Source organism: Malania oleifera, chromosome 11 (genome assembly GCF_029873635.1).
Source record: "Malania oleifera isolate guangnan ecotype guangnan chromosome 11, ASM2987363v1, whole genome shotgun sequence".
Lineage (NCBI taxonomy): Eukaryota > Viridiplantae > Streptophyta > Magnoliopsida > Santalales > Ximeniaceae > Malania > Malania oleifera.
The window spans coordinates 28,338,770-28,358,948 of NC_080427.1; the positions used below are offsets into that span (position 1 = coordinate 28,338,770).

A 20,179-nucleotide genomic window follows, 5' to 3' on the forward strand; every position below is an offset into this window, starting at 1 on the left:
GTAAACTTCTTGCCCTTACCAAAAAACTTAGTTACTCGAACTAAAGGATCCAAAATACACTAAAACTCTTTCTAAGAAAGGCTAAAGCCTTAAAACATGCAAGTACACTAACATGCACAAGGTTGTGCGTGCTTCAAAAAAATTCACAGCTCGTTTCCTGTTATGTAACCCGTTACACCCGTTACCGTTACGTTACGCTTCCTGCTACCGCGATTTAAAACCATGACGGTAACAGACATATTATTATGTGTAAATTGTGTGGAAATATAATTAAAGGGGGTATTTCATGCTTGAAACAACACTTGGCTCATAAAAAATGTCAAGTGGCTGGATGCTCGAATATAATAACACAAGAGAACAAATGATAAAACATCTACAATAATATGTTGTGAAGACAAGAGACAAACAAAAAAGGCAAGAAGAAGCAGAAGCAAAAGTTAGAGGAGATTTTGAGAATTTGAGCGATGAAGAAGACTCAAAAGAAGAAATAATGAGATTTGCTCGACAAGAAAGCATACGATCACAGCAACAATGGGAAGAGAGACAAAGATTCGAGCAAGACAACTGGAGGGGGTAATATTTATTAAGAGGGAGGTGGCTCTAGCAGTGGTGGTGCCAATGGTTTCAGTAGAGCTAGATCTTATAGTATTCAAGAAGCTGGAGCTAGTGGACGACAATGGATCAGTCTCAATACCAGTGAAGCTAGACTAAGGGCAATGAATCCTATTTTAGAAAGAAGCAAGAGTGCAAAACAGCCAAAAATAAACACTAAGGTACTAAAAGGTTTAAGAAGTGAATAAGGAAAAACAATTAGAAAATTCATAATTTATAATCGGGTTCCAGCAACTATAGCTGACTCTCTATTTATGCATTTTATGCTTGATGTTGATGTAGAGGTTGGAAAGGGGGTGAAGGGTCCATCACCCAATGAAGTACCTAAAATTTATTTAGAGCAAGAGTATCGGGTAATGAAAGACTATGTATCTTCTTTTGCTAGCATTTGCAATGAGAGAGGTGTAACTATTATTTGTGATGGTTGGTCAGGACCAACTAGAAAATACATAATAAACATTTTAGTTTACTACAATACAAACACTGTGTTTCATAAGTCAATTGATGTCTCTGATGTGTCAAGAAGAACAATTGAATATTATTTCAAGTAATTTTCTAATTTTGATTGTATATGGAAATAGTACTATGGACTTATATATTTTTAATTAAGTTGTAGTAATTGTTAAATCTATAATTTCCTTTTAGATTAATGGACGAGGTGGTTAAAGAAATTAGAGAGAAAAATTTTGTCCAAGTAGTGACTGATAATGAAGCTGCAATGAAGGCAGTGGGGTAATTATTAAAGCAGACGAGGCCCAACCTCTGCTAGACAGCATGTGCGGCTCATTGCATAGACCTTATTTTTGAAGATATTGGTAAGAAAAGTAAAATGAAAAAGGTCTTAGAAGATGCAAAAACAATAACCTCTTTTATTTACAACCATACATGGATAATGAATTTCATGAAGAAATTCACAAATGATAGAGAATTACTTCGCCCTACCATCACTCGATTTGCCACTAACTTTATTGCATTGGAGACAATTATTAGGCATTTACAAGCATTGAGGGAAATGTTCATATCTGATGATTAGAAAAACTCAAGGTTTGGGATGGCATAATCAGGCCTAGCATATGATGCGAAGAAGATTATCTTAGGGAAAGAGTTTTGGCAAAAGGCCTCAATATAATTAAAGTATAGAAACCCTTAGTGAACATTCTTAAATTGGTTGATGATGATGAAAAACCAACTATGGGTTTCAAATACGAGGCAATTGATAGGGCAAAGTGAGCCACTCAAAATATTGCCTACTCTACAAAGACTATTGGAAAATTATTATCCGATGGAGTATTCAATTGCACCAACATTTGCACTTTGTTGGTAAGTGTAAATAAAACACAATTTATTATTATTTTAACTTTTAAATTATGCATAGTTGCATTAAAACACTATTATTGATTAATATGTTTGTAAATTTAATTTCAGGATATTTTTTGAACCCCTAATTTCTTTATGGTGCCTCATCCTCTCCTGAAGTTGCTAAAGAAATCGTGGATGGGGTTAAAAAAGTGATAACCAAGTTGGTGCCCAATATAGATACTCAAATTCAGGCTATTAATCAAGTAAGTATTGGTCTTATTGAATTGAATAATGAATTGTTCAGTATTATGTAATACTTTCTAGAATATATATCAATATATCTAATTAATTAATTATACTTCACAATCATCCTTTTTTAGTTGTTGCTATATCAGGATAGGCATGAGATATTTGGAACCCCGTTGGTTCAAAAGGCAACAAAACAAACAAATCCTGGTAAATATAGCTAAATAATGGATGAATGGATCTATTTTGTCATTTTTATATTCAAATTTGACTTTTGAAAAATACACTATATTAACATAAAACTCTCTTTAATTATTCATGCAATCGAATGGTGGATTCATAATGGCATGTGTGCACCTAAGCTCCAAAGAATAGCAATCAAAGTTCTTAACTAGACCACATCAGCTTCGAACTGTGAGCGTAAATGGAGCACCTTTAGTCTCATCCATATGAAAATAAGAAATAGACTAAAGTACATAAGACTGCAAAAATTTGTTTTCGTGCATTAAAACATAAGATTAAAGTTAAGACATACAATGAGAAGAAGCCAACAAGAAATTGAAGATTGTTTGAACCCTATCAATTTGGACTATATTTTCGAAGAAGATGATCCTTTGAGTCAATGGTTAGAGCAGAGAGAGGCGTCATTACTCGACGGTCAAGACAGCTCAAATTGATTAGATGAAAAGATTGGTGGTACTGCAGAACGAGGTGATTAACAACCAATAAACATGCATGTTTCAAATTCAAGCCCTGAACGTAGTCAAAGTGATGACAATCTTAGTTTGAGCCCACCAAGTGATGATGATGGTGGTAGTGGTACTGGGACTAGGGCTGGGGGTGATGGTGGTGGTGGTGGTGGTGGCAGTGTAGAATATGATTATGGGTATGACACAGGGACATCATTTGCAAGGGATACATATCCTCCTAGTCATTATGGACTACATGATATACCCGAAAATTATGACTAGGGTATTCCTCCAGAGTACCAATCTTCACAACTCAGTAGGAGGAGTGCTACTAGTGGTGGCCCTAGTGGGAGTCATAGTGCACAAACTAAAAGAAGTTGCCGACACCGAGATCGTCATTCTGCTGAAGATTCATATGGTGTGGTTCATAGTTTTGGCAACTTTGGTTTAGATGATACATCATCACAATCGTATGAATCTCATCCAGGATATCCACCACCTCAACACTATGATCCATATTATGTGTCTCATCTTTATCCTAGTAGGTTAGGATCTACTAAGTCTTCTTCTACACACTACCTAGAGCCAACCCCAGCCTCAACTTATAGATATTATTCAGGATATGGTCAAGGAGAGGATTATGCGCCTTCTATATCAGTTGTATTTTCACCACCAGTAGATTTTCAGGTTCAACAACGAAAGAATGTAAACATGGGTATATTCAGCTATGTATTTCCACAAGGGTGGGGAGATAATTCTCAATCTCAATCTCAAGATGAAGATGCAGATTATGAAGACCCTCCACATCATTCTTTTTGGTGGTGACATATGCTATGTTATAAATTTGTAATATTGTATTCATGTATTCAACTATTGATACCAATCCATTTTCAAATTCATGTGTATATATATTGACTCATTTTTAGTAATTTTATTTCTTTAATTAATTGATTCTTTATTTTAATTACATTTCTAAATTTTTTTTTACCCATTAAAGTAATGTAACTATAAAACAATATGCCTTTTTTTGTAAACAATGCTCTAAAATTAATATAAAAATCATATTGCCTATTAAAAAGCATTTTTAGGTTGAATAAAAGCTGTCAAAATTCATTAAAAATCATGTATTAATGGATTTCATGCTTATTTTTCAATTTTGACATGGCCGTGCATGCATGAAAAAAATTCACGACCATTACACCCACTTCCCGTTACATAACACCCGAGCCTCCCATGTCCCACGACACTTGCGACCGTCACGCTACGTGACCCGCGACCGCGATTTAAAACCATGAAACGCACATGTACCCAACATATCATTTCCAACTATGTTTGTTATGACTTCTTATCACCCTCCTTGTATCGTTTTGTTACTCTTCTATCATCTACTACCCTTCCTAAATCCCTTTTGAAAGTCTTAGCCCACTCTGGGTGGAGAAATGCTAAGGTTAAAGAGATGAATGCTTTACAATACAATGACACTTGGGACTTGGTATCTCCTCCTCCTAACAAGTTTTTGGTTGCTTGTAGCTGGGTATACTCAGTGAAAGTCAACCCTGATGGTCCTGTGACTCATCTAAAGGCCAATCTTCTTGCTAAAGCGTGCACTCAGGTGTATGGTTTCGATTATTCTAACACCTTTGCTCCAGTTTCCAAACTTACATCAATGCATCTATTCATCTCCTTGGCCATATGTCACTGGCCTCTACATCAGTTAGATGTGAAGAATGTCTTCTTACATGGTGATCTTGAGGTGGAGATCTATATGGAGCAACCACCTAGGTTTGTTGCTCAAGGGGAGTCAAGCTTAATGTGTCGGCTCAAGAAGAGACCATACGGTTTAAAACGGCCTCCCAAAGCATGGTTTGGTCATTGGGCTATAGTGCTTGAGTTTGGTCTTCAATGGTGTGCAGTGGGTCATTTTGTGTTTTATCGCCATACTTAATCGGGTAGGATCCTTCTTGTTGTTTATGTGGATGATATTGTTATTACAGGTGATGATGATAAAGGTATTCAGAGTCTCAAACTTTTTCTTTAAACTAAGTTTCAAACCAAAGATTTGGGACCACTAAAATACTTATTGGGTATAGAAGTATTGTTTAATGGTTATTTAGTCATTTAGCATTATTATTAATTGTTTGGTTTGTAATAAGTGTAACTTAGTTAGGGTATTATGGTCATTCCTATTGTATATTATAAATAGAGGGAGAGACCTATCATTGAGTTTAGGTCTTCTTACCCAATTATTCAACATGGTATCAGAGCATGATTATGAAACCTAAACCCTAAGTTTTACCACCACTATCAAACCAATGCCTAAAACCCAAAATCCGCTGCATGCCTACCATCATAGAAGATTTTTCAGCAATACTATAACCCTAGAAAATAGCCAGCAGCAGCAGAAACTCAAACCAGTCGCTGGAATTTTCTGGGCGACACTGCCAGTTCGAGAATATCAAATCCACTATAGATTTGTCAAAACCAACACCATAGTCATCAACAGACACTGCCGATCAGCCCCCCAATGAAATCCCACCTCCAGGCAGTGTCCCGCGCGCCAGACGAAGGCTGCCAGGGCCGACCCTACGCACCAGCACATGAATCCACCTTCAGGCATGGTTTTGACCTGAAATGATCCAGCAATGATCCAATCTATCGATTAAAATGTTTTTGGAGTTTTTCGTGATGTTTTTTGCCCAAAGATCTCACCTTTTTTAATTGCAGTGCTCAAGTGCGGCACCCAAGGAATGGTTGTTTAATGCTTCGTAACGCAGTTTATCAATGGTTATTGAATTTATTTGTGTCTGAAACAGTGGGATTTGCGGTGTTTATTGATTCAATGGTCTAATTCCTTCCATATATCAAAATATCAAGCTGTTGTACATGTGTTTTGCTCAAAGATCCAATCTTTGTTTAACCATCCACTCCTGGTACTTCGTCAGTTGTTCGCTGTTAGTAACAGTCATTGGTGACTTTCCTGGAAGTAGTGACAATGCTCATAGCTGTTTTTTTGTGAGGCTATGGCAGTGTTATATTAGTTGGCGATTTCTCCATGGTAGTTTCAGTGGTTCACTTATCCAGTTGTTTCAGTGCTATAAGTTGCTTTCTTGGGGCTGTGTTTGAGTTTATTGGCGTTGTTGGCAGTCTAGTTAGTAGATTTATTTGTGACTTGTTCATGGTTGGTCACCTTGTTCGTGGTTGTTTCGATTGTTCCAACAATTAATCTTATGGTCATTGGTCTGAGTTTGTGAATGTTGGGATGAAGTTTGTAAATCCCAAAAGTATAGTTCCTCCGTTAATCACTTGTTTGAGTGAACCGCGTACTATGAATATATCAGAGGAGGAGTATTCAAGGTTTCTACAGTATCAGTCGTCTCAACAAACATCTTCTCACATTGCGTCTTTTGCCCCAAAAAGGTAATCCTACAGTCCTTGGTATATGGTATCTTTCCTACTAGTCCTTGGTGTGGACACCCTAATTTTTACCAGGTCATTTTGAGTATGGAACAGGGTCCTGTTCACCAAATTGCAAAGAAAGTAAGAAAGTCATAATTGTTAAATGAAAAATCAAGGAAAATTAAAAATTACCTCGGATAATGGTAAGTATGAAAACACATTCTCTAGGCATATTGCAAAAATTTGAAATGTTCCCTCCTTAGACTCACTACCAGAATCTCCATTAATTGGAGAATAAGCCCAATCGTGCCCAAAGACCCCAGTTGATATGCCGACGCAAGTTCGAGTTCAAGACCAATGTGAGGCCACAAGGCTTGTGGGCCCCACACGGCTCCAGTGGATCCATATGGCTTGTGGGCCCCACACAAATTTGAGCCCCCTTTTGGCATTTGTATTATATTTGTAAGATGCAAGACAATTAAGCTTGCCTGCATGTGTGAGTTAGTGTTTATTATAGGAGTTGGTGTGTGTATCTAAATGTGTTTGTCCCACACCTTAATTTTGGCCACTTTGTCTCCCACCTTAAATTTTGGCCACTTTGTCTCACACTATAAAAATTAGCCACTTTGTCCCCCACCTTAAATTTTGGCCACTTTATCTCACACCATAAATTTTGGCCACTTTGTCTCCCACCTTAAATTTTGGCCACTTTGTCTCACACCATAAAATTAGCCACTTTGTCCCCCACCTTAAATTTTGGCCATACTAGAAATTTAGCCACTTTGTTCCCCACCTTAAATTTTGGCCACTTTGTCTCACACCATAAAGTTAGCACTTTGTATCCCACCCTTGAATTTTGGCCACTTTGTCTCACACCATGAATTAAGCCACTTTGTATCCCACCCTTGAATTAGGCCACTTTGTCTCCTCCTTGAATTAGGCCACTAGCATGTTTTAAATATTTTATTTTTGTTCTCTAAATTTAAGGAGTCATATTCATGTAAGGCTATAAATAGGTCATCACCTACGTTGTATGGGACATTGATTGCATTATCAATTGGAAGAAGCATTTGCTTGAGCTTGTGAAACTTGTTCCTCTCCTTATGAGTGAGTAGTGCCCAGGAACCACTCTCAGAAGGACGCGCTTAACTGACACCTACAGACTCACCAATAGGAAAAGAAGATCTGAGGAGAGGAAGACAAGAGGTAAGACTAATGGGTTTTTCCTAGCTTGAATGAGAATATATATATATACAAGCCACATGTCCTCACCATGGTTCGAAATCGCGGTCACGGGTAACGTCGCGTAATGGTCGCAGGACGCGGGAGACGCGGGTGTTACGTAATGAGAAGCGGTGTAACGGTCGTGAATTTTTTTCACGCATGCACAACCATGCCAAAATCGAAAAATAAGCATGAAATCCATTAATACATGATTTTTAATGAATTTTAAAGGTCTTCATTTAACCTACAAATGTTTTTTAATAGGCATTATGATTTTTAGATTAACTTTAGTGCGCTCTTTACAATATATATATATATATATATATATATATTTATAATTTACATTACTTTAAAATTTACAATTTAACAAAATAAATATGGAATTATAAATCTTACAATTTAATTATTTAAATGGTAATAGACTTGAACTTGAGTCACTTAAGAGTTGAGACTTGACTAATTGTGTACAAATTAGAATTTATTATAAATTGATCTAATATTAAATTATTAATTGTCAAGGACCTCAAGGAATTAAAATAAATAAATATGTAGAATATTAGTTAATATTTTTTTTACTAAATTTGTACTCTAAGTTTCTAAGTTCTAAGTTCTAGGTTCTAACTCTCTAAGAGTTTAAGTAACTCTATAAATTTTATATTTTAAAAACTTTATACTATTTTTTTTATTTTAATTAATAAATTTTACTTATACAATCATTATTAATTTACAATTGTTAATTTGTATTCTAATTAAATAATAAATAAACTAAATTTATATACTAATTATATTTATAAACTGAAATTATAAAACAAAATTTACAATTTATATACTAATTAGTAATTAAATAAACTGAAATTTACAATTTATATAATGCAATAAAGCATAAATTGAAATAATAAAACAGAATAAATTATTAAGCAATAAAGCATAAATTGAAATAATAAATTACATACCCACTACCCAATTACCACTTACCCAATACCCAATACCCAATACCCACTCCCGACTCCCACTCCCACGGAAGTTGCGAGCCTGCGCTGCAAGAGAATTGCTGGTCTGCTGCAGCTGCAACCTGCAAGCCTCCAAATTTTGGAGGAATCGAAGGCTTGCTGATTTTTGTGTTCTTGGACGAAGGAGATGAATGACAGACCGAGGAAGACGAAGCTGTACGAAGCAGATTTTGGGGGTTTTCAGGATTTCGAAGCTTCAGATCAGTAGATCGAAGCTATACGTACGAAGGAGACGAAGAATCGAAGAGTAATTCAAGTGAAAAGGGAACTAAACTCAGCTTGCAGACTACAGATGTAAGGGTTCGAAGGCTCGAAGCTGCTTTTCGGTTCTTCGGACTTTGGAGTATTCAAATGACGATATCAGAAGAAGGAGAGACGCACAAAGTGGAGCAAATTTGAGGAGACAAGGTACGCTATAAGGGGCTTTCGGCCGTGACGTGGAGTAACGGACATTACGTTCCATAAAGTTAGTATAACAGCCGTTACGAGCCATTACGTCTCTGTAACGGCCGTTACGAACCGTTACGATTCCATAACGGCCATTACTCATGTGAATTTTTGGCTCACCGCTAATGCGGCCTGTAACGGAATCGGTGACCTGTTTTTCTGTTACGTAACGGCCATTACGCTACGTAACGGCCATTATTTAATACCATGGTCCTCACCCGTATACGACATGTGGCCCAGTCCAATTAACCCGATCTATTCCTCTGCGAACCGTTTGACCCACTGAACCAGTATTGAACTGGTATCTTGTATTTTTTTATTTATTTTCTTATTATGTTATTTATTCGAAAATTTGAGAAAATATAGAAAAAATCACAAAAAAAATTTGGAAAAATTAGAGAAAAATTTTGAAAAATATTTTTGAGGTCCGAAAATTGTTTTTACACACTTTTCATTCAGAAAAATAGAAAATGGTTCCCAAAATCTTGCCAAAAAAAAAAATTGGAAAATATTGTTTAATATTTAGAAAAATTCTATAAAATTTTTTAAATAAATCTAGAAGTTATTTTAATAAAATATTTTCTTGATTTTAATCCCTATGATTTCAAAACCGGGCACGGACTTTTTAAGCTTCACGTGTCTTAGTTCTAAGGGATACTATATTATGAATATACTATGTTAAAATGTGAATATTTGTGTGGTCTACTTGTTTGCATGTACTTTAGTATTTTGTAAATTTACAAAGGGAGTAAAGTAAAAGGCTATTAAATTTAATTTGGGATAATTTTTAATTGATTAGGTATCATTCATAGAACGGGTGTATAGGGGGTGCTAGTACCTTCCCTTCACATAACCGAACTCCCAATCCCAATCTTAGTACACGCAAACCGATTCTACCCTTAATTGGGTAGTAATCATGTGTTCTAACCACAGTCCAAAAGGTTAGTGGCAACTTCAACTCCAATTTTCTCAAAAATCTAACTTATTATCATTTTTTTTATTCGCCCCGGGGCACTCTTGCTCCCAGGATGTCACGACAGCTTGACAACTCCGCTAGGGAAGAAAAGAGTCGAGCCATTAATTAATTGTTAATTATCCCAAACTCAAATTCAATAGGCCTTTAATTACTCCCTCTTATGTTGTTAATATTATATACTTGTGAATATTTTAATGCTTATTTGTATATGTTGTGAGTAGTATAATATGATATTTTGCATGATGACTTGTATTTCAATTCTGTGCTTATATCTGAATATTGCATGTCGGGAACATGGGAGCAAGCCAAATTAGGAATACACACTTTCACAAGTCTTCTACCCAGGCTTCGCCCTTTAGGAATAGAATGGAGCACAATACTATTAGCCCTCATGAGACGAGGTCTTTTGGAGCTCCGCTCAGTTTGAACTTTGTCCAAGCCCATTGGGTGAGGATAGGGGACGTGCTAGGAACCTGTTGTTTATAGGAATTAGAGCTTAACCTTGCATACTTGACCACAAGGATAGAGCTTTCAACTAAACAAAAGCCTCTATTAAGACACCCACCTGGGGCGAGGGACTGGATCGACATCCTTCTCCATAATCCTGTTTTGTGTTTTGATTGATTATAGTTAGCATCATCCATTCATTTGCATACATGATAGGCCATCATTGTATTGCAAAAATTCTAAGATAGCCCGAAATTATTTCATGGTAGGGCCAATGGCAATACGCAAAGAGGAGGAGATGGTAGTTCAATCATATTTTGAAGCCCAGAAGAACCATTACAGAGATAGTTTGAATCAAAGCTCAGAAAAGGTGTTGCATGTCTGGGTCAAGCTGGATATTAGAACCAACGTCCTGAACGAAGTTAAGAAAATCTGGATCCATTGGACAGCTGAAAGACGTCTGCAATTCTCAAAGTTGTATGGTCACATAGTCTTCCTATTGCATGTCGTGGTCAACTATGATGTAATAAACGTCCTGACAGAATTTTGGAATCCTCCCTACCATTGCTTCACTATGGAAGGGGTAGACATGGCTCCTACCATGGAAGAGTATATGTCTCTGCTGCACCTACCAAAGACTTACAAAGCCTATATGCCTAACACAACTATGTTATACATGAAGGAGCTAAGCAGGGAAATTGGGGTCAAAGCCTAGAGGATAAATGATCAAGTCAGCAAGGAAGCAAAAACCATCTCTTGGGAAGTATTGAAAACTCTAGTGAAACAGGAGGAATCATAAGAAAGTCACATGAGCATGCTGGCCCTCACTATCTATGGGTTGGTAGTCTTCTCGAAAGAAATAGGGGCTATTGATCATGTAGTTGTTTCCTTTGTGGCCCAAGTCCAAAAAGGGGCTAATCCGGTACCAGGCATTCTAGCAGAAACAATCCGATCCCTGGATCATTATCGAACTAAGGGAAAGGGCTGATTGAAATGTTGTGTTCCATTACTTTACGTATGGTTCATGAGTCATGTACCGTGCAAGGAAAGCCACTTCCATCCGATCGAGACTCCGGATCCCTTTAACTGATTTTGAGAAGGCTTCGTGGGAGCAACATTCAAGCAAAGAAGAATGGGCTAAAAGGATGTGCAATTGGGAAACCAAAGGATTCTCATGGATGGCACCATGGATGGGAGATTCCGATATGGTCTACCAGTGCGGTAGCTTTCCATGGGTCCCATTACTAGGCCCATGGGGAGGGGCCGCGTATGCTCCCCTTATGTTCAGAAGGCAATTGGGTTCATGTCAATTCATATCAATGACTCACGAGTTAAGCAAATTAGAGTTTGCTTACGAACAAGAAGAAGCCCACAAGTCAATTGGAATATTTGCAGCTTCATGGAAGACTATCTATATTATTAATTCAGGCAAGCCTTTGATGAATGTACGGGGAAATTACGACAGTTGGGTTGCCAATCAAGTTAATCCTCAAATTGCAAAAATTCCACTAAGAACACTCACGAATCAAACGCAGCTAGAAGAAAGACTCATTGAAGCACAGCTCATTGCCAAGAGAGCAAAGGATAGGGAGCACCAACTAATCCTTTGGTGTCAGAAAAGCGTAAAGCGAAAGAAGAGTCAATGCATACAAGCCGAAGAAGAGATAATAGCATGAAGAAAGATGCTTCAAATTGAGGCTCAAATCAATCGAACCTTGCAGAAAGCTGACTTCGGGCATTAAGACAATTGAAAAAAAAAAAAGATATAGAGGGGATATGGTTCTAATGGGGAAAGAAGGATATAGAACTAATCAATGTACCCACTTGTTGAAGTAATAAAGGCTATCTTAATAATTTTGGCAATACAATCATTTGGTATTCATACATTGCATGATCCTTCCTCATTGCATTCATACATCAAATATTCATGCATAACATACTCATGCATTCATATTCTAAGAGAAGGATTTTCTGTAGAAGAGCAAGGAGTAAGTTTAGACTTCAAACATTGAGGCCTCTACTCATCCATACAACACTCGAAGAAAAGCTAGAGTCATGAGCGAACAAGTGGAGAATAGAGTCATGGGCTTGGAACAGGGTCACGATGAGCAAGGTGTTAAGAACAACACCAATGTGATGTGCTTAAGGAGCGCCTTAGAGGGGCACGGGCTTTTTAAGCCTCACATGCTTTAATTCTTAGGGATTTTCTATTATGAATATACTGTGTAAAAATGTGAATACTTGTGTGGTCTATTTGTTTGCATGTACTTTAGTATTTTGTAAATTTACAAAGGGAGTAAAATTAAAAGGCTATTAAATTTAATTTTCGATGATTTTTAATTAATTAGGTACCGTTCATAGAACGGGTGTGTAAGGGGTGCTAGTACCTTCCCCTCACATAACCGAACTCATCATGCAAACAATCATACTATACTATTCACAATATATACAAATAGGCATGGATGCAATGGAGTTCACTAGCCATGCCGTGACCATAGGGTTCTCCAATTTCCAATTCTGAAGGGTGGCAACTTCGGTTGGGGCAAGTCTCTGTGTCTCACCAGTAAGAAATCCCAACTTTACCTTGCCATCAATCACAAGTTTGATCAATTGTGCCCATTCTCGAAAATTCTTGCCATTCATCTTCTCCACAGTGAGCCGGAAGGACGCGTTGTCGCGTCCTCTTGAGCCCATGGTGGAGATAGCTTCGTTCTCACCCTTGTGAGATTCAAAGGTCATCGAACCTCTGTTTTGGCCGGCAGTTTCCGCCATTGATAGCTAGGTTTAATCTCCTAGCTCTAATACCATGAAATCATAATAAATGATTTTTGTTTTTTTTTTTTTCAATTAATTTTGTACAACCACTACTCTCTATAAATAATACAAACCGTATATCAACAAGGAAAGCTTAAAACATGCAAGTATATATGCATAAGGTTGTGCGTGCTTCAAAAAAATTCACGACCATTACACCCACTTCTTGTTATGTAACATCCGCTACTCATTAACATAACAGCAACAGGTGTATCAGGAAGCGGGAGTAGCATATGTTACATAATGGGAAGCAGGTGTAATGGCAATGAATTTTTTTGAAGCATGCACAACCTTGTGCATATTAGCATACTTGCATGTTTTAAGCTTTTAGGCCTTCTTAGAAAGAGTTTTAGTGTATTTTGGATCCTTCAGTTCAAGTAACTAAGTTTGGTAAGGACAACAAGTTTACATTTGTTTTAAACCACCATTCATAGAAAAATTACTTGTGTGCGTATTTATATTTCTCATTGTTCATATCTGTGATAAATTATTATGTGTGCTAAATTAATTAATAAAACAAAATACATTATACACTCCATTAATCTATTAGACACATAAGACATACGAATAATACAAATACAAAATAGCTAGAAAAGAAAGAAGGTTGAAGTTGAAAAATATAAAACATAAATATCACATTACTAATATTATCAAAATAAAATATTTTCCTAACAAGTTAGTATTTTCAAATTATTAATTAATGCATCTCTTATGAGTATTTAAGGAAATAGTAAATTTTGTATCATTGTCATCTTCATTATAATTTTTTCCTACTCTCGGCACATGGTATATGATTTATGAAAGAGGGAAAAAATAAGAAGAAAAAGTAAAAAATAATATAATTTTTTTGGTGTGACAGTCTTGTAGCGGTCACATAACGGCTGTAGCAGCCTTTACATAACGGTTGCAGTCCATAATGGCCGCTACAACCGTGATTTTTCTTCCCACCAATTTCTCGGCATGTAACAGTATTGGTAATTTAAAAAATCGTTACGTAACGGTCGCGGCCATTATTCAAAACCATGCTATTCATTACTGCGATTTAAAACCATGAATAGCATATAAAGCTCTTTAAGGGAGGGTGAGTGTTCATCAGTCTTGTAAAATTCACTAACATTTGTTAAACTTGTTTATCCAACTTGCCTCCCTCACTAAAAACATGTCATTTACAAAGTTGTTGTTAATAAATTATGATGTTTCATTGTTTAAAATGTGATTCTTATTTGCTTAAATTATTGGTTAATGTTTCTGCTTACTTTGCAAGTTGAGAGTGTGTTCTCGTGGTTGACCACAGTATACTTTGGCAGACTAGTTAGGCAAGAATGTTTTAGCTAGTGCCGCACGACCTTGTAAAGTGTTCGACCCGTGCAACATAGTCTAGCCACTCCCTTTGTGCCACCTCCTGTCATAATTCAAGCCAGGACTTCTGTCCATAAAAATTCAAAGACCTGTTTCTTCTCCTTTCCCTCACACAGGATAGTTTCTTGATTGAACCATGTCTGACAGTCTTTGTATTTCACCATACAATCATCTTATCTTTTTTTCATTAGTCAAATTTCAATACAAAGGATTAAAAATCAGCTATTCCCTTTGTTTAGATGTGCTAGTGTGCCCCTAAGTGTCTAGCAAACATTTTTACAATCTTTGTTTACTTGCTATATGTCAAGTTTCCCTTACCCTTTTTTTTTTGGATAAACTATTTCTCTTTTTCTTGAAATTTTCAGTATTCTTATATCTACTAAACATTAATATGGAATATTGACCCTTACACTGTGCCCCTACCATGTTGGGCCTTAAGCCTCACCTGACAACTTCATTTGTATCACTAGAAATGAATGAAAGTTTTCTTATTTCTGTTTCCAACTTCCCATTTATGAATCTAAAAGGTACCTAAGCAACAAGGACAAACCAGCTTCCATGCAATTATTTCTAGCAATGCCACAATGAGAAAAAACTACCTTATGGGTTTCCACCAAGCAAATTTTGCATGGTGAGTATTAAGAACAAGATGAAATATATAGACACTCTATTAGAATTATGGATGTAAATTAAATAAGCAATTTTTAAAATAAATGAATTAATAAGAACCAAACTACTTGTCAACATCACATGCATGTTACCAGTTCTTTTGACTCATCACATTTCTCCATTTCTATCAATTGTTTCAATTTTGTTTTCTTTGAACTTTTAGCAGGGAGGGTTTTAGAGAAATAAGAGGTATTGACATTAGAATCCATCATCAATGTAGCAAGAACATTTATAAAGAGGAAACATAAATAGTTAAATTATCAATTATCATACCAATCGATATTCAGGAGCTCGTTTTGGATGTTTTAGGTAAGCCATGTTCTTGACATCATAGTCCCATAAAAAAGAAGTGTGCTGAATCCAGCGGTTTTTCGTAATGGATTGAGCATTTCCACCAAACTTGCGATTACCAAATACATAATCTAAAAGAAAGGCAAAAAGCATAGTTTTAGTGCACATTTACTTCCAGAACATCATATTCTAATGCAGGTAGTTAACAAAGCTTACATGTCTACAATAAACACAGCAATCTCACCAACAAAATCTCATATCAATTCATAAATATTTACTCAATTGCTCACCTCTTGGCCCCACAACAGCAGCCAAGGCTCAACTCCCTCATCATGGAGTTTGTGCTATGGGTGTGTGTGAGTTGGGTGCATGTCTAATTTACCAATCCAAAGGGGGTGAAGAAAACCCTGTAAAATATAAAGGTCTATTACAATTTACCAAACATATCAATGGAAATATTTCACACACAAATAGGTACAACTAGTTAATTAGGAAGTACATTGAATTTAAAGTTGTTAAGGCACTTGTATAGAAATGAAGAGCATAAAGGCGTTATGTTGGCAACTTCTTTTCCGAACGTGTATTTTTGAATGATTTTTTAATGCAAATAATCCTCCCCCCTCCCCTCCCCTCTCCCCTGAGAAAAAAAAAAGGCATAATAGAACAATGAATTCTTTGAGAGTCATTAATTTTTTTTCCCTTCTATAACTTGAATAAAACAAAGCAACTACATAATTGACTTCTTTCATCATGGGTATTAAGTGAATCACAGTTGTAATGCAAGAACTTATTAATAAAAAAAAAAATTTTAAAAAAACAAGCTACCATCACGCCATCTTTCACTTGGTGATCCCATGGGGATATATCTAAAAGGAGTTGCGTTTGATGCACATCCCGCATCAACGTTCATGTTGTGATATGTACATCACAAGGACACGTAATCATTGGAGTTTGAAAGACTGAAGAGCAGTGAAATCAACCAGGCTAGTTAAGGGAATCCAACTCATCCAACCCTTCCCACAGGATAAGTTGGGTTTTGTGGAAATTCCAAACTCTAGTATGTGGCTGTCCAACTGTAGAAACATGCTTGACTTAAAGTTTCAGCCAACAAATTTAAATTGCCATTAAGGAACAATGAATTGACTAAATACACAAGATTGAAATTTTTTATTGATCATACAAGCAACACTGATTAGTTGACATCCAAAAACCCAGTACATCAAAAACCCTATCTTATGGTATAAAATGCCTCAAACAGGAAACCTTATTATAGAAGTGTAAGCTGATCCTCTCACCAATTGTTTAGAAAGTGAACGCAATGAAACAAAAAAAAGTCATCCTCAAGGAAAGAAGGCAATACAAAGCAATATGTATCAATGGGAATAAATGAAAGCTTCAAAAGTTAAAATTGCAGAAAAAAAAATCAAAAAAAAAAATGAAGCAGGGATAGATTGCCATTGAAAGAAGTATTACAAAAATGAAATACGTTACTGCTTTCACAAAATCAGCTATACAGAGACAATGCCCAAGAGATGAATCAACACGTACCATTTTCACAAAGGTTGAAATCACCAATTCCTTGGAACACATCATGGTACAATAGACTGCTCCAAGACATGATAGGGCCAGGATATGGTTGTAACCCAGGAATAGCATCCTTGTTGCATATAAAAGTAACAAATATTGTCCCACAATCAACAATAACAGTACCTCCCCCAGTAAACCTTCTAATGACAGGAACCCGATCTCTTAATACTGAGTCAATTTCGAGCAGTTCAGAAGGTTTCCTGTGTAAAATATTCAAGAAATCAAAATTAATCATTCATTGAATGCAAACAAATGTTACCTACAGGGCACAACTCAAGAGGATGATTGAGGCTAAAGAATTCTGTGACTACATTAAACGCTTTGCAAAGTTCCCACCGCCAACATATATATATATATATATATTGTGCCGTGTTGGAGTCGGGAGTCTTATCATCAGGGAACAGTAGCTGGGTTGTTAATAGTTTATTGATAATCATACAGCTTAGTGTCCATTCCAGTCGAATGCACCTTTGTTAAAAGTCCTTGACAAGTTTATGGCTAACGTTCAAGAGATCGAACCATGGGGTACTGAAGGCTGTAGAGAATCACCAATGAAGTTATTTGGTGCTTCAGTGAAGTCAAAACAGTCCCATTATGTGAGCTGTAAGACTTCCAATTCTTCAGAATCGATTAATATGGCGGTTGTGATGACTCCTTTCAAGGGGATTAATGTTTACATTTAAATCCGATAAATTATAAAATAAAGCAAATCTTAATTTTAAATTTTTTTATTAAATGACTCACAAACTCTACTTCGGTTAGTCACCATCCCCTTCGCCAAGGCAAGTAAATCGATACGATCTCAAAACCATTTTATCTGTAAGCAAGTAGGAAAAAAGGGGGGAAATAAAATGAAAAGAAGTGATGTACCCAGAAACCCCCATCACGACAGTAGGGTCATTCGTTCCATCATTCATAATGCACCAATTATCCGACGAGGTCCGTAGCAGCTCCTCCTCCAAGTGTAGCTGTTGCAAAATGGGTAATCCCTTAAATCTTAGAAGATTTATTAATGGGAGCCCAATGCCTCTGGTTCCGGCAATCATCATCGGCACTCACAATTCTGATCAGACACCTAGTTACCAATTCTTTTATTCGTGAGATTACCGTGCTCAGCTTCAAATGGGGTATTCTACGACCTCATCAATTACTGCCGTTCCCCAAAAACTGCTTAATATAATAATGAATGCCTTCGAGGAAAAGGGGGAAAAAAAGAGAACGGAGTTGCTTCAGTGCAGTTCGGTTTCGGCCAGAACCGAAAACCGAACCGAACCGAACCGAAAATGTCGGTTTTGAAATCGCCGTACCGGAACCGAAACCGAACCGAAGTTGTTCTTCCACTGAAAACCGAAAATTTGCCGGTTCAGTTACAATTTTCGGTTTTTAACCGAGACCTGGCTGAGCCTGAGATTAGATCCGAGAGGCAAGAGTGAGAGACGATTCAGACGACGATAGACAGAGAGGCAGATTCAGCGTGCTGCGTGGCTACTGGGATTGGCTACTTGGCTAGCAACCTAGAAGGGGGAGGGGGGAATCGCAGAGGAGAGACAGAGAGTGAGAGACGACGATAGGGGAGAGTGCCGAGAGGGAGATTCAGCGTGGCTGCGTGGCTACTGGTGCAGTGGTGCTGGTCGCTGGGTGCTGGCAAGCAGGCTAGCGGCGTAGCAGTAGCAGGGGGGTGGGGGAATCGCAGACGAGAGAGTGAGAGTGACCCACGGGAGTTTTTTCCGGTTTTATCTTAATTTTAAAATAATATATTAAATAATACGGAAAATATTTCAACAATAACGCTTAATATAATAATGAATGCAAAGTTATTGTTTTTGACTTTGTTTAAAACAGGAAACATTTTCTCAATAACTCTAAAAACAAAGTTTAAAAATTTTAAGTAAATAGAAAAATTTTAATTTATGTATTATCAATTTTAAAAATAAATAAACACGGGTAACAGTTTTCTGTTAAAAATAAATAAATATATTTTTATTTTTTAAAATATTTAAAAAATAGGATCCTATTCATGTTACTCGTGTTTATTTATTTTTAAAATTCATAATACATAAATTAAAATTTTTCTATTTATTCAAAATTCAATTCTTAATACAGATTTTTTTAAGAATAAAATAGGAAATGCTTACTTTTTTAAATGAAGTCAAAAATCCTAACTTTACTTTGTCTCAATCCCAATAATAATAAAATCAACTTAAAAGTTTAATATTATTTTTATTGTTGGTTAAAAATTTATATCTTTTAATCTTATTGATTATTTTGTTTTTAGTCACATAATATGTGTACAAAATAATTGAATAAATAAACACAAGGGGAAAATTTTATAAGTGAAATATTAATTTATATTAAAATTTTAAAATTTTAATTAATATACTTAAATGTACTTTTTTGGGGTTACAAAAATTTAATATTAATTAAAAGTGAAAATTTTACAAAATTTTTATTTTTTAAAATAATTTTTGAGTCATGTCATGAAAAAAAAAAAAAAAACCCAAGAGGAAGAGGATGAGGTGAAAGGATATTATTAAAGCTGTGTTTTTTGCAGTTTCCAAGTTTTAATTTGCAGGGGACATGCATAGGTAAAAAGGGTATTATTAAAGCTGGTGTGGATGAGGAGGTACTACCCACAATACAGAGGAAAGAGAGGGAAAGCCTGAGAACTTGAATTTAATGTAAGCGTGGATCTGATTTTTATGTAAAGGCCCGCTCTAGTTTTGAGGCAAATCTCACTGGATGGTCCAGTAAGATTTGCTTGCCACGTAACACTATCCCCACTGCCCTGATCCTTTAAATCTCGCTGCTTGATCCAACGAGATTTATTTAAATTTCGTTGGACCAAGCAGCGAGATTATATTAGAGTTATTGTAAGAAATATTTTCCCAAACAGGGTATTATTTAATATATTATTTTAAAATAAAGATAAAATGGAAAAAAACTTGGACGCACGGCGCAAAGAGTCAAGGACAGAGAGAATAAGAGAAATGAGGAATTAGACGACAAAGTGAAAGTGAAAACCCAAAATCCCTAATCTCCTATATATACTAGTCATATTATATATTTTTTTATATAAATCAATTTTTCTGTTCTTTCTGTTCGGTTTCAATATA

At 36.1% G+C, this 20,179-nt stretch overlaps 1 protein-coding gene across 1 annotated transcript in view; it reads right to left on the reverse strand.

The window, feature by feature from the left end:
• The window catches only part of LOC131168177 (uncharacterized), a 37,973-nt gene extending 19,139 nt beyond the window's left edge, over nucleotides 1-18,834 (reverse strand). Inside the window, exons 1-3 of the mRNA XM_058127445.1 lie at nucleotides 17,937-18,834; nucleotides 17,028-17,266; nucleotides 15,462-15,610 (exon numbers count right to left, since the gene is read on the reverse strand). Of these exons, the coding sequence (XP_057983428.1) occupies nucleotides 15,462-15,610; nucleotides 17,028-17,266; nucleotides 17,937-18,115 (567 nt within the window). The 5' untranslated portion in view covers nucleotides 18,116-18,834. The remainder of the gene's footprint in view (nucleotides 1-15,461; nucleotides 15,611-17,027; nucleotides 17,267-17,936) is intronic.
• Nucleotides 18,835-20,179: the final 1,345 nt, after the last annotated feature.